The sequence below is a fragment of the Pituophis catenifer genome, unplaced genomic scaffold (genome assembly GCF_029215685.1).
Source record: "Pituophis catenifer annectens isolate HBS135680 unplaced genomic scaffold, rPitCat1.0.hap2 SCAF_7, whole genome shotgun sequence".
Classification (NCBI taxonomy): Eukaryota; Metazoa; Chordata; class Lepidosauria; order Squamata; family Colubridae; genus Pituophis; species Pituophis catenifer.
This window is the reverse complement of record NW_027256887.1, coordinates 2,574,753-2,587,533: the sequence shown is the minus strand read 5'-3', so window position 1 is coordinate 2,587,533 and position 12,781 is coordinate 2,574,753. Positions and strand designations below refer to the sequence as shown.

General features: G+C 43.1%; 1 protein-coding gene across 1 annotated transcript in view; it reads right to left on the bottom strand.

Annotated features, from left to right (window-relative positions):
* Nucleotides 1-4,357: 4,357 nt before the first annotated feature.
* BMAL2 (basic helix-loop-helix ARNT like 2) overlaps nucleotides 4,358-12,781 on the bottom strand; it is a 28,915-nt gene continuing 20,491 nt past the window's right edge. The window contains exons 13-17 of the mRNA XM_070947782.1: nucleotides 11,532-11,590; nucleotides 10,723-10,831; nucleotides 8,037-8,121; nucleotides 6,102-6,210; nucleotides 4,358-4,678 (exon numbers count right to left, since the gene is read on the bottom strand). Coding sequence (XP_070803883.1) covers nucleotides 4,557-4,678; nucleotides 6,102-6,210; nucleotides 8,037-8,121; nucleotides 10,723-10,831; nucleotides 11,532-11,590 — 484 coding nt within the window. The 3' untranslated portion in view covers nucleotides 4,358-4,556. The remainder of the gene's footprint in view (nucleotides 4,679-6,101; nucleotides 6,211-8,036; nucleotides 8,122-10,722; nucleotides 10,832-11,531; nucleotides 11,591-12,781) is intronic.

Below are 12,781 nucleotides of genomic sequence, written 5' to 3'. Positions count from 1 at the left end.
CAGAGAGAGAGGGGAGAGAAAGAGACATAGATACAGAGAGAGGGGGAGAGAGAGACATAGATACAGAGAGGGGGGAGAGAGAGACATAGATACAGAGAGAGAGGGGAAAGAGACATAGATACAGAGAGAGAGGGGGAGAGAGAGACATAGATACAGAGAGAGGGGGGAGAGAGAGACATAGATACAGAGAGAGGGGGGAGAGAGACATAGATACAGAGAGAGAGGGGAAAGAGAGACATAGATACAGAGAGAGAGGGGAGAGAAAGAGACATAGATACAGAGAGAGGGGTGGAGAGAGAGAAATAGATACAGAGAGAGGGGGGAGAGAAATAGGGGAAGAGAGAGAGAGAGGAAGAGAGAGACATAGATACAGAGAGAGGGAGAGAGAGACAGAGAGATATAGAGAGAGGGGAGGAGGGAGGGAGGAAGGGGAGAGAGAGAGTTGTCAAAAGGATTTGGTGGTTCCCGGCGTTTTTTAACAACTAGTTCTCTGCCCTAATGACCAGCTGGGTAGGTGTGGCTAGGGGCGGTGTCATGTGACTGGTGGAAGTGAGTGACATCGAGTTGGCCACGCCCACCCAGGTTTTGTGGCTCCCGGTGTTTTCTTTTCTGTGGGAAACGGGTCCAAATGGCTCGTTGAGTATTTAAGGTTGCAGATCCCTGACCTAGCCATACCCAATTCCAGCAACCGTTCTTCGTAGGTTTTAGCCTCCAGTCCCTTAATCATCCTTGTTGCTCTTCGCTGCACTCTTTCCAGAGTCTCAACATCTTTTAATATTATGGTGATGCAATATTCCAAGTGTGGTCTTATTTAGGATTGCCTTAAAAGGTCTGTCCTGCACACAAAATTTGGTATGAACTCTACCCGGTTCAGGTGTCTTTCAGCTTCTGAAAAGCTCTGAATGGGAAAACATGGAAGGAAGGCACAATGGCTGTCTAAATTAAGATACGGAATCTGCAATTCTCCAGAAATTAAGCCTGGAATAACTGACCTCTCTTGCTAATAATTAATAAGGAGAAAAGTCTGTTGTCTATTCAAGCAGAATGTTTCTTTATGTAATTTATTTCCAATTAAATGCATGGAAAATCACACCGTAATGATTAACCATCAGGTGTTTCTTTTAATCAGAGGGACTCGGTGGCTCAGTGGCTAAGACGCTGAGCTTGTCAATCGAAAGGTCGGCAGTTCAGCGGTTCGAATCCCTAGTGCCGCGGACTCCACAGTTCATCCCTGAACTACAAATATTGTCTTCTATTGATAATATAACGCTTCTCTCACAGCTTTTTTGGGTTGCATCCTCAAAACGGGGAAAGTTACACATCCCTCCTTCGCAAGCAAGAGAAGGGGCAAGGATGACAAAGGATCAAACCTGCAAGAGGCAAAGAAAGTTTTTAATTTTTACGGAATCTCAACCTTCAGAGCTTCCGCAGAAAAGCGATATAATCCCATATCTCCAGGAACGTCATGCCTGCTTATATTGCAATATACGGTCAAATACCCAGTGAATAGACTGTCTTTTTAAAGAAATGCGTTGGGAGGACGTTTTTGTATAAATAGTTTTAATGTTATCTATCAGTGAGCATAAATATAAAAAAACATATACATTTAGAAGTAGAAACTGATATTGGTGGAAAAGAAAAATCTGCACGATTTCCAACGGATAAATTTAGGAAAAACAATAACCGAGCAAATAAACATGTAATCTCCACGTGTTGCTTATAGAAATTATTATTACACGGAATAAACCGGTACTACAAAGTGTTTATGGAATCTACGAAGTCTTTAAAGGTGATCAAATGTACATTTTCCCCTTTGAAATACTTGAAGCTAATAAAGGCGAGCAGAAAATAAAGAGGTCCATTTTTCTGTATGAACCTACAATATTGGGGGGGGGAATAATCACATCTTCCCCATTTCAGGTTATTATTTAACAAAATATTAAGGGATGACAGGGTCGTAATAAAGGAGTTTTATTAAGAGAACATTTACAGATTTAACAAGAGTTGGAAGGGACCTTGCAGGTCATCTAGTCCAACCCCCTGCCCAAGCAGGAAGCTCTACATCTGCCTCTACCTAGGATCAAACTCACAACCTCCTGATTGTGAGGCAAGAGCTCAACCTCTAGGCCACAGCAGCTGGGTTAAGCCCATTTAATTGTCTACTAGTAGCTAGATTATGGACATATGACGTTGCATACAAAAAATATTATATCATACAAAGAGACCCTCGTGTACAAACTTTGACATGAAAAAAACAATTAAGTTTTAATACTATTTTCATGAATCCACGGATCGTTAAAAGTTATATTCCAAGAACGTCTTCCATAAAGCAGTAATCATTGTACTTTTAAATGTTTGATATTTATAGAGTGGTTTTACCTGCGAGGTCATGTTTAAGTAACTTACTCAGTGATGGGATTCAGCCAGTTCGGACGAAACGGTTGTTAAAATTGCTGGCTGGCTCCTCCCCTCCCTGCCCCGCCCCTTCCAGGACTCCCCACGTGCCCCTTTTTGGCTCCCAGGTAAGTACAGGGAGGCCTACTAGGCCGAAAATGGGGTGCGGAGGGTGCGGTGGCATCCTCCTGCGGCCCATTTTTGCTCTCAGGACGCCGCACGGATGCCTACTAGGCCCAAAATGGGGCACAGGGGGGCACAGCCCCCCGTGGGGTGCAGACCACCAAGTGCTGCCTGTCACACCTTCCAGCCACGCCCATGGCCACGCCCACCCAACCAGTCATTAGAGCAGAGAACCGGTTGTTAAATTATTTGAATCCCACCACTGAATTTATTGCTCTTATTGAAATCAAACCCAGGCATTTTTAAGAGTTTCCGATGTCTAGCTTATATTTTTTTAACCAATATAAAAGAGCCTTAGTAGTACAGTGGTCTAAGGCACCCTGTTATTAAGCTGGTTATTAGGACCAGCTGCCTGCAATTACTACAGGTTCGAATCTCGCCAAGGCTCAAGATTGACTCAGCCTTCCATCCTTTCTAAGGTAGGTAAATTGAGGACCCAGTTGTGGGGGCAATAAGCTGACTTTGTATAAATATACAAAAGGATGAAGGCTATTGCTGAGCACATTGTAAGCCGCCCTGAGTTTCCGGAGAAGGGCGGCATATAAATCAAATTAAAAATATATATATATTGGTACTTATTTATGCCATCAAAGTCTATTTTCCGGACGATCCATTACGGCAGACCGAAAATGCGTTTCCTTTATTGTAGAAGGACATTCTAAAGAGTATAAATCAGAGCTCTATGGCTGTAATCCAAAATATAATTATCGATTATATTTTAACCTCGTTAAAGTCAGTGGCACATTTGGTCTGCATGGACAGAATTACAACGTAAAAGTAGCAAGTATAATCACTGTAATGTTTTCGTAATTTTCTTCAACCGTTCCACAATTTCCATAAAGGTCGCCCTACAGAACAGGTATAAAGTTCATATAGATAGTTCTCGACTTATATCAGTTCATTTAGTGACCATTCAAAGTTATAACGGCACTGAAAAAAGGGACTTATGACCATGGCAGCATCCCCGCGATCACGTCATCAAAATTCAGATGCTTGGCAACTGATTCATACTTATGACCGTTTCCTGAGGTCTTGCAATCCCCTTTTGCGACCTCCTGAGAAGCCAAGTCAATGCACTTAACCGGGTTACTAACTTAACAATGGCGATGATTCACTCAACAAGTGGCAAGAAAGGTCGAAAAATGGGGGCAAAACTCATTTCACGAACGTCTCACTTAGCAACGTAAACGTAAACGTGTGGCCGTAAATTGAGGACTACCTGTACAATGGCAGTGGGAAAAAAAGAGACTTGTGAGTAGTCCTCGCACTTATGACAATTGCCGCAACTCACAGTCACGTGATCAAAATTTGGGTGCTTGTCACAGACTTACGACGGTTGCCTGGTTGAGCGCAACCTTCCCCAGCCAATTTTCAACAAACTTAACGGGAACATCCAGATTCATTTAATGACCTCATGATCCGCGTAACAGCTGCAAATGATTCGCTTAACAACCAATGGCAAAAGTGATTGTGAAATCAGGTGTGACTCACTTAATCGTTTCAAGGTGACAAGAAATTCTCTTCGCTATTGCGGTGGTAAGTTGAGAATTGCCTGTTTTTTTCCTGAAGAAATATTAAGCAACATCAATCAACAAAACCCCACCAATAAATAATAGCACAACGGCAAAGGTATTTCAGAATATTGCTGCTCTCAATAACGTCCCTTCCAAAGATTTCGGTATAAAGATACCCAGGTTGAAAGTTTATTTAAAGTCTGCTTACAAACTTTTAGTTTGTTATCAACAAACTTTGATAACAAAATTGAGGTTGTTGTGTATCTTTTAAAAAGTATTGCAATTGTTCAGCCTGGCAGCCTACCATCAATAAGGCAAAACGTCTTTTGGAAACATTAATACTGTAAATATTGTTCTTGTAAAGTAGGAATTAAAGCTTTAAGAGATACCATACAGTATTTGAGGGTGAGTGGTTATTTTTTTTGTGCATTGAAAATGTTTAATCTTCTTCTGGCTGGGGTAAATCTAGAGAGCCCACTGCATGTCGCTGAGCTCGGTGGGGTCAGTCAGTCCTCCTTCGGCTTCCAAATAATTCATAAGATCCGCCATGCCGGTCTCTTTTTCAAAATCTAACTGAGAAGTGCCACCTAGGGATGAAAAACAAATAACATAACATAATATAATATAACATAATATAACATCACATCACAACACAACACAACACAACACAACACAACACAACACAACACAACACAACACAACACAACACAACACAACATAAATGCCCTTATTGCTAACAATTACCAATTACTATCAACCTGCCTTCCATTGAGGACCTGTATATTGGGCGAGCCAGAAAGAGGGCTGTGAAAATATCTAGAGACTGGGATTCAATTTTTTTTTACTACTGGTTCTGTGAGCGTGGCTTGGTGGGCATGGCAAGGGAAGGATACTGCAAAATCCCCATTCCCTCCCCACTCCTGGGGAAAGGATATTGCAAACTCTCCATTCCCACCCTACTCAAAGGGAAGGATACTGTAAAATTTCCATTCTCATCCCACTCCTGGGGGAAGGATATTGCAAAATCCCCATTCCCTCCCCACTCCAGGGAAAGGATACTGCAAAATCCCCATTCCCTCCCCACTCCTGGGGAAAGGATATTGCAAACTCTCCATTCCCACCCTACTCAAAGGGAAAGATACTGTAAAATTTCCATTCTCATCCCACTCCTGGGGGAAGGATATTGCAAAATCTCCATTCCCAACCCACTCTAGGGGAAGGATACTGCAAAATCTCCATTCCCACCCCACTCCAGGGGGAAGGATATTGCAAAATCTCCATTCCCAACCCACTCTAGGGGAAGGATACTGCAAAATCCCCATTCCCTCCCCACTCCTGGGGCCAGCCAGAGGTGGTATGTGCCGGTTCTCCGAACTACTCAAAATTTCCGCTACCGGTTCTCCAGAACCTGTCAGAACCTGCTGGATTTCACCCCTGCTTCAGACCCCTCACATCCTGGACATAAATTGTTTCAACTTCTACCCTCAAAACAATGTTATAGGGCAGTAATGGCTAACCTTTTCTGGACCGAGTGCCCAAATCCCCAAAATGCAATGCACGCCCCCTACTTGTTGTTTTTTTGCTGGAAACATGAATTAAGCGCCAATTTCAGGCAAAAAAAAAATCCATAATAAATCGTGTTACGTGACTGTGGGAAGCTGCCATAAATGCGGGCCAATCACCAAGCTGCATGCTAGCTGGGGCATTCTGGGAGTTGAAGTCCGCCTATCTTTAAAAGTCACCAAGTTTGAAAAGCACAGATTTTAAAAGCTTCGTTTCTGCTATCGTTGCAAGGAGAATAAAGCCAGACTCAAACATAATTTCCCACTTCTGACTTCCTTTCTCGATTCCATCGTTCGGGTCAGATCCTTTTAAATCACATGTTACGCAGATGTTTTCCCTCGGTTGCAGCTCCCAGCTGGACGCAGGATGAAAGGATTCGTTTCCCACAAACATTTCCGAACAAGTTACGTGACTGTCAGGAAAGAGGTTAGGAAGGAGGGAACTCACCGAGAAGAGGCTCATTGTTGGAGAATGAAATCACGTCTTGAGTTTGCTCCGGAGTTTCTAAATCTCCCATTCCTGGACGACAAAGTTCTGTAAGCTCTTTATCTGGAGTCTGAAATGACATTAAAAAAAAAATGAACAGAACCAGTATCTATATATCTGTATCTATATATCTGTATCTGTCTCTCTATCTCTCTATCATCTATCTATCTATCTACCTACCTACCTCTCTATCTCTATCATCTCTATCTCTATCTCTATCTCTATCTCTATCTCTATCATCTCTATCTCTATCTCTATCTCTATATCTATCTATCTATCTATCTATCTATCTATCTATCTATCTATCTACCTACCTACCTACCTATCTCTCTATCTCTCTCTATCATCTCTATCTCTATCATCTCTATCTCTATCTATCTACCTACCTACCTATCTCTCTATCTCTCTCTATCATCTCTATCTCTATCTATCTATCTATCTATCTACCTACCTACCTACCTACCTCTCTATCTCTCTCTATCATCTCTATCTCTATCTACCTACCTACCTACCTACCTACCTATCTCTCTATCTCTCTCTATCATCTCTATCTCTATCTATCTATCTATCTCTATCTATCTATCTATCTATCTATCTATCTATCTATCTATCTATCTATCTATCTATCTATCTATCTATCTATCATCTATCTATCTATCTACCTACCTACCTACCTACCTATCTCTCTATGTCTCTCTATCATCTCTATCTCTATCTATCTATCTATCTATCTATCTACCTACCTACCTACCTACCTACCTACCTATCTCTCGCTCATCAAGGGAGTCCTTGACGTATGACATTCTTCACCAAGATCCATGCCATAACAACAACAATAATAATTTATTCAAGTTGTAGGCCACCGAACTTCCAAGGACTTTGGGCAGGTCACCACAATCACACAAAGAATGGACATAAAATGAATAAAAGATAAAGGATGGCAAGACCAGGTGGAATGAAGCAAGGTGTCTCCTTCTCACTCATCAAAGGTCTTTGAGCAGACCCTTCACCACTCTTCTGAAAGGCAGCAGAGTGGGCCCACCTGGATCTTGGAGGAACCTCCTCCCTGTTCTGACCCAGGCTCCCATAAAAAGCAGGAAGCAGAGTCTTGGTCCCGGCAAAACCTCTTTTGTTTGAATTCCTTTCATTCACAGTCAGCAAGGCCTGTCCAAGCAGTTTTTCAGAGGATTACTTATCAACACAGACCTTATCTCGCTTGGCAAGCTGCCACGTAACTAGTTTCCAAAGGCAGTACAAGGCAAAACTTGGCACAGTCTCTCAGAATCACAGAATGAATGGTTTCCTGCAAAAGCCCACTCCCCATTCATTCCTTTTTTGTTTCCCTTGGGAGGGGCCAATCACCTCCAAGGTGTGGCTTTACTCCTAAGTCAACCCTGCTTTCTTAGTTCTTCTTGTCTTCTGGCAGCTCTGTGCATGCACACACTGGGAACGGTCTCCAGCTGTTCCTAAGCCTCACTGCTGTCTAGTTCCCTCTCTGCCTCTGCCTCCGACCCAGAGCCCTCGTCCGAGGACTGGCCCACATTCCTCCTCAACCTCCTCATTGTCCGACTTTGCTACCAGCTCTTCTGGCTGCCGGCGGGCCACAACAGTCCCAGAGAACTGACATTACTACAAAGAAGAGACACTTCTGGGGTCCCAACAGATGACCTTGTTTAATCAAAGGAACCCAGAGTATGCCAACTCTACAAGATAGAAATAGTTGAGGAGATACTACTATGGGAGATAGGCAAGTTCCTCAAGGAACCAGCTCCTACACCATAGCAGAGATGGACTCAGTTGTGTTTCTTGGTCTTGCATCCACGCACAGATACAATTCATGTTTGTGCATCACAACAGATCCGGTTCTGAGGTCTGAATCTTCTTATGGATACTCACCTCATCACAAGTAATGGGTAGGCCAGGAGAAGACTTCCTCAGAATATCGGATGGGCTCAGCTCACCCAGAGGAGAGGCATGTAATCTAGATAAAGCAAAATATACTACCGTATTTTTTGGACTATAAGACGCACTTTTTTGTCTCCTAAAAGGGGGCGAAAATGTCTGTGCGTCTTATAGACCGAATGTTGCTGAAGCCCCAACCGCCCGCCAGCCATTTTTTGGCCTCCGCATGACCTGTTTTTGGGCCTTTTTTCCGCCTTTTTCAGACCTTTTTTTGGTCCATTTTTTAGGCTTTTTTGGCCCATTGTGGGGGCTTTTTCAGCCTGTTTTTGGGGCTTTTTTCGGCCTCTTTTTGAGGCTTTTGGGGCCCATTTTTTAGGCTTTTTTGGCCTGTTTTCGGGGCTTTTTTTGGCTCATTTTTGAGGCTTTTTTCGGCCCATTTTTTCTGAAAAAAATTGATAGATAGATGACAGAGAGAGAGAAAGAGAGAGAGAGATGATGGTCGGACAGATACGATAGATAGATAGATAGATAGATAGATAGATAGATAGATAGATAGATAGATAGATAGATAATAGTAGATAGATACATGATAGTAGATATAGATGGATAAATAGATAGATAGATAGATAGATAGATAGATAGATAGATAGATAGATAGACAGATAGACAGATAGACAGATAGACAGATAATGATAGTAGATAGATAACGATAGATAGATGATAGATAGATATAGATAGATGGATGGATGGATAGATAGATATAGATAGATAGATAGATAGATAGATAGATAGATAGACAGATAATGATAGTAGATAGATATAGATAGATGGATAGATAGATGATAGTAGATAGATAGATACATGATAGTGGATGGATGGATGGATGGATGGATGGATGGATGGATGGATAGATAGATAAAGATAGAATTGGAGGTCAATACACAAACAGCAGCATGAACATTGGACCACCTCTATGGATCTCAGGAACAAAAGTGGAGGAGAGAATCTATCAGGTGACCTGGTCAAAAGTGGCCTAGGTTTTTTTTAATGCCCTCAGCCATCTTTTGAACTTGGCCATTGCTTTCACTCTAGGCTCCTGACTGCCAGATTCTTCACCAGCTGCACTCATCAGACCAGACCAAACCCTGAACTGACCTCTAGACAAAAAAATCAATTCTGAATTAATTTCACGCTCAGAATTGCTCTGAAGTAAAACCAGATCGTGCTATTTAATTGGTAGCGAGAACTATCAATCCGTGGAACAGAAGTTGCCTCCAGAAGTTGTGGGTGCCCCATCAAGGGAGGCTTTCACGAAGAGATTGGACAGTCATTTTCCCCAAAATGGCGTAGGGCAGCGATGGCTCGCGTGCCGTCGTGTGCCAAATGTGAGAGGAGCGCGTGGGGTCACATGCACGCATGCCCACACCCATAATTCAATGTGCCCTAACCCCCCGCGTATGCGCATGTGACACCCCTGCACTCCCCTCGCTTTTGGCACGTGGTGGGCCCGGTAGGCCCGTTTTTCACCCTCCCCAGGTTCCAGAGGCTTTCTTGGAGCCTGGGGAGGGCAAAAACGGCCTTCCCCACCCCCCCAGAGGCCCTCCGGAGCTGAGCTAGGGCAACGCTCATGTGCCCACCGATATGGCTCCGTGTGCCACCTGTGGCACACACGCCATAGGTTCGCCATCACAGGTGTAGGGTCTCCTGCCTGAGCAAGGGGTTGGACTAGAAGACCTCTAAGGTCCCTTCCAATCCTGTTATTATATGTCCTATGAAGAATGAGATTCAGGTCCCCGGGATAGAGGAATTCGATCGAATCGCTCAGATTAATACTAGAAGAAAGTTTAAGGTTACAACACTACCATTCAAACAAATTCTCCATGAAATGAAATCCCAACAGGCCACTTAAGGCAGCAAACAGATGTTCCTTTTCTCTTAATCTTTCAGGAAACACGTTTTCTCCACGGGTGGGCTGCTGGGGGTTCGCAGGGGTTTGGCAGAACCTCTAGCTAAGATTCTGTGCAGTTCGGAGAACTCCCAAATCCCACTCCTGACTGGCCCCGTCCATCCCGCCCCTCCCAGGAGTCCCCACACAGCCTGTTTTGGATGCAGGTAAGTGCAGGGCACACACGGAGGCTCGAGGAGGGTGACAAACGGGCCTACCGGAAATTCGGGAAGGCCAGGAACGGGCCTGTTTCTGGCCTCCAGAGGGCCTCTGGAGCCTGGGGAGGCTGTTTTCGTTCTCCTGGAGGCTCAAGGAAAGCCTCCGGAGCCTGGGGAGGGCAAAACTGCCTCCCCCTGCCATGGGGCAGGAGGCTGACTAGGCCACACTCACCCAGCAACCAGGCAGAGAACCCCTTGCTAAAATTTTTGTAGCCTACCCCTTTTCTCCCTTTGCAATATTGGGGCAGTCTATATCATTTCATGGTTTTGATGCTATTCCTTTTACGAGCAGGAGAAAGATCTCACCAAATTTTTAAAAAAGAAATTAGGAAGAAGAGGTTAAACAATGAGAAAAGGGGGGAAATAAGCATCGCGACATCTTTTTTATATTTAGGACTGTTGCATTTTTTTAAAAAAAAACAACAGCTTAGATAGCATCCATTTTCTTTTCCAAAAAAACCACCGCCATCGATCTGTAATAAATTTATAAGCCAGAACTGAAGAATTATTACTGTACCTTTGCAAATCCAAGACTTCGTTTGCAATTTTGGTTCCTATGCTACCGGCTCCGAGGATGGTCCCCGTGGACATTCCTGGTACGTCAAGAAATTGTGGATTTGTGGCATCTGTATTTTTAAGAGGAAAATATAAGACCGATAATTTATCTTTCCTAAAATGAAAGGTGTTAAAACGAGAAGAGGATAGATAAATCCTATTCTATGTGTCTGTTTTTCGTGGGCCTTTATAAGACAACCATCGATATGAAACTTTATGAGGAATACGACATTTCCCTTCAATAAAACGATGCTCTGAGGCACAATCATTGCCACTTTCAAATTTTAATTACGGTTTCTGTTTTCTTTTCTTTCTTTTTTTTTCTTGACAAGATTAAGCCCAACTCCCAACAACCGGTAAGATCCCACAGAGTTGGTCTCCTCCGGGTCCCGTCAGCTAAACAATGCCGGCTGGGGGGCCCGCGGGGGAGGGCCTTCCCTGTGGCTGCCCCAGCTCTCTGGAACCAGTTACCTCCTGAGGTCCGGACCATCCCCACCCTATTGGCCTTCCGAAAAGCGGTGAAGACCTGGCTCTTCCGGCAGGCCTGGGGCCGTTGATCTCGCTCTTGCAATCCGGCGAGATCCGGCCATGAATGGTGTGAAGGAGTTTTAATGTTTTTAATTTTTATATGTTTTTTATAATGATTTTAAATGCATTGTGAGCCACCCTGAGTCTTCGGAGAGGGGCGGCATGCAAATTGAATTAATAAATAATAAATAAATAAACTCTGGAAGAAAAAAAAAACCCCAGTACCCTAAAAAATGGACTTGCCTTCTGGAGACAGAGAACTGCAGGCTAGTTGTGTTTCTTCCCCCGATTCATTGTGACCTCTAAAAATATAAAACCAAAAACACACCAATAAGTTTCTCGAGCCGTTTTAAGTCTGCTGCTATACGCGCAATTTGCTGCTTCGTGTTAGAGGCAAGCAAAGAGAAGAGAAGCACGAGGTTCACAAATTTATTCTTCTAACATCTGTGTAAACCTCTGAACATACTCCCAGCTCAGCAATTTCTCTCTGTGTGTGTGTTTATGTATATATATGTGTATGTGTATATATATAAATTTATATTTTGCTGATAAAGAAATAAAAGGAAACTAGTATAGATCTATTTCAAGCTATTTAGCTCTCATCAGCTAGCCATACCCTTACTCGGATTCGAACTTGGGCTGCCTGCATGTTAGGCAGTTGTATTAACCTCTGAACCACAAGTTCTCTTCCCTTCATCACCTTGAGCCAGGGGAGAGATTAAGTGTTTTTCTATCGAAGCACCTGGTCTACCCCAATATGTGGGAGGGAGCGTACTGCTTCCCTTTTGCCTTTCAGCTCCAATCCAGGAGCCCTCAAGCAGTCGCATTCACCACAAACCATTTTATACCAAATTTATATTTCGCTGATAAAGAAATAAAGGGAGACTAGTATAGATCTATTTCAAGCTAGTTAGCTCTCATCAGCTAGCCATACCCTTACTTGGATTCGAACTTGGGCTGCCTGCATGTTAGGCAGTTGTATTAACCTCTGAGCCACAAGTTCTCCTCCCTTCATCAGGCATCACCTAACATGCAGGCAGCCCAAGTTCGAATCCAAGTAAGGGTAGGGCTAGCTGATGAGAGCTAAATAGCTTGAAATAGATCTATACTAGTCTCCCTTTATTTCTTTATCAGCAAAATATAAGTTTGGTATAAAATGGTTTGTCGTGTATACATATATATATGTTTTTCTTCTAGCCAGGTTTTCCCTACGTAGCCAAGGTTTTTTTGTAGCTCCAGCTCAGTAGAATCTCATCTACTCGGTTCTGGGCTTTTTTCTTTTCTAACACCTAGCAAGCTCTCACTGCTAGGTGGGAGACCTAAATAGATCCATTTCTAGCTCGTTAGCTGTCATCAGTATATATATATATGTTTGTGTGCGTGTAATACTAATATATATTAGTGTATAATACTAATATATATGTGTGTGTGTGTATATACATGTATGTATGTATGTATGTATGTATGTATGTATGTATGTACGTACGTATAAA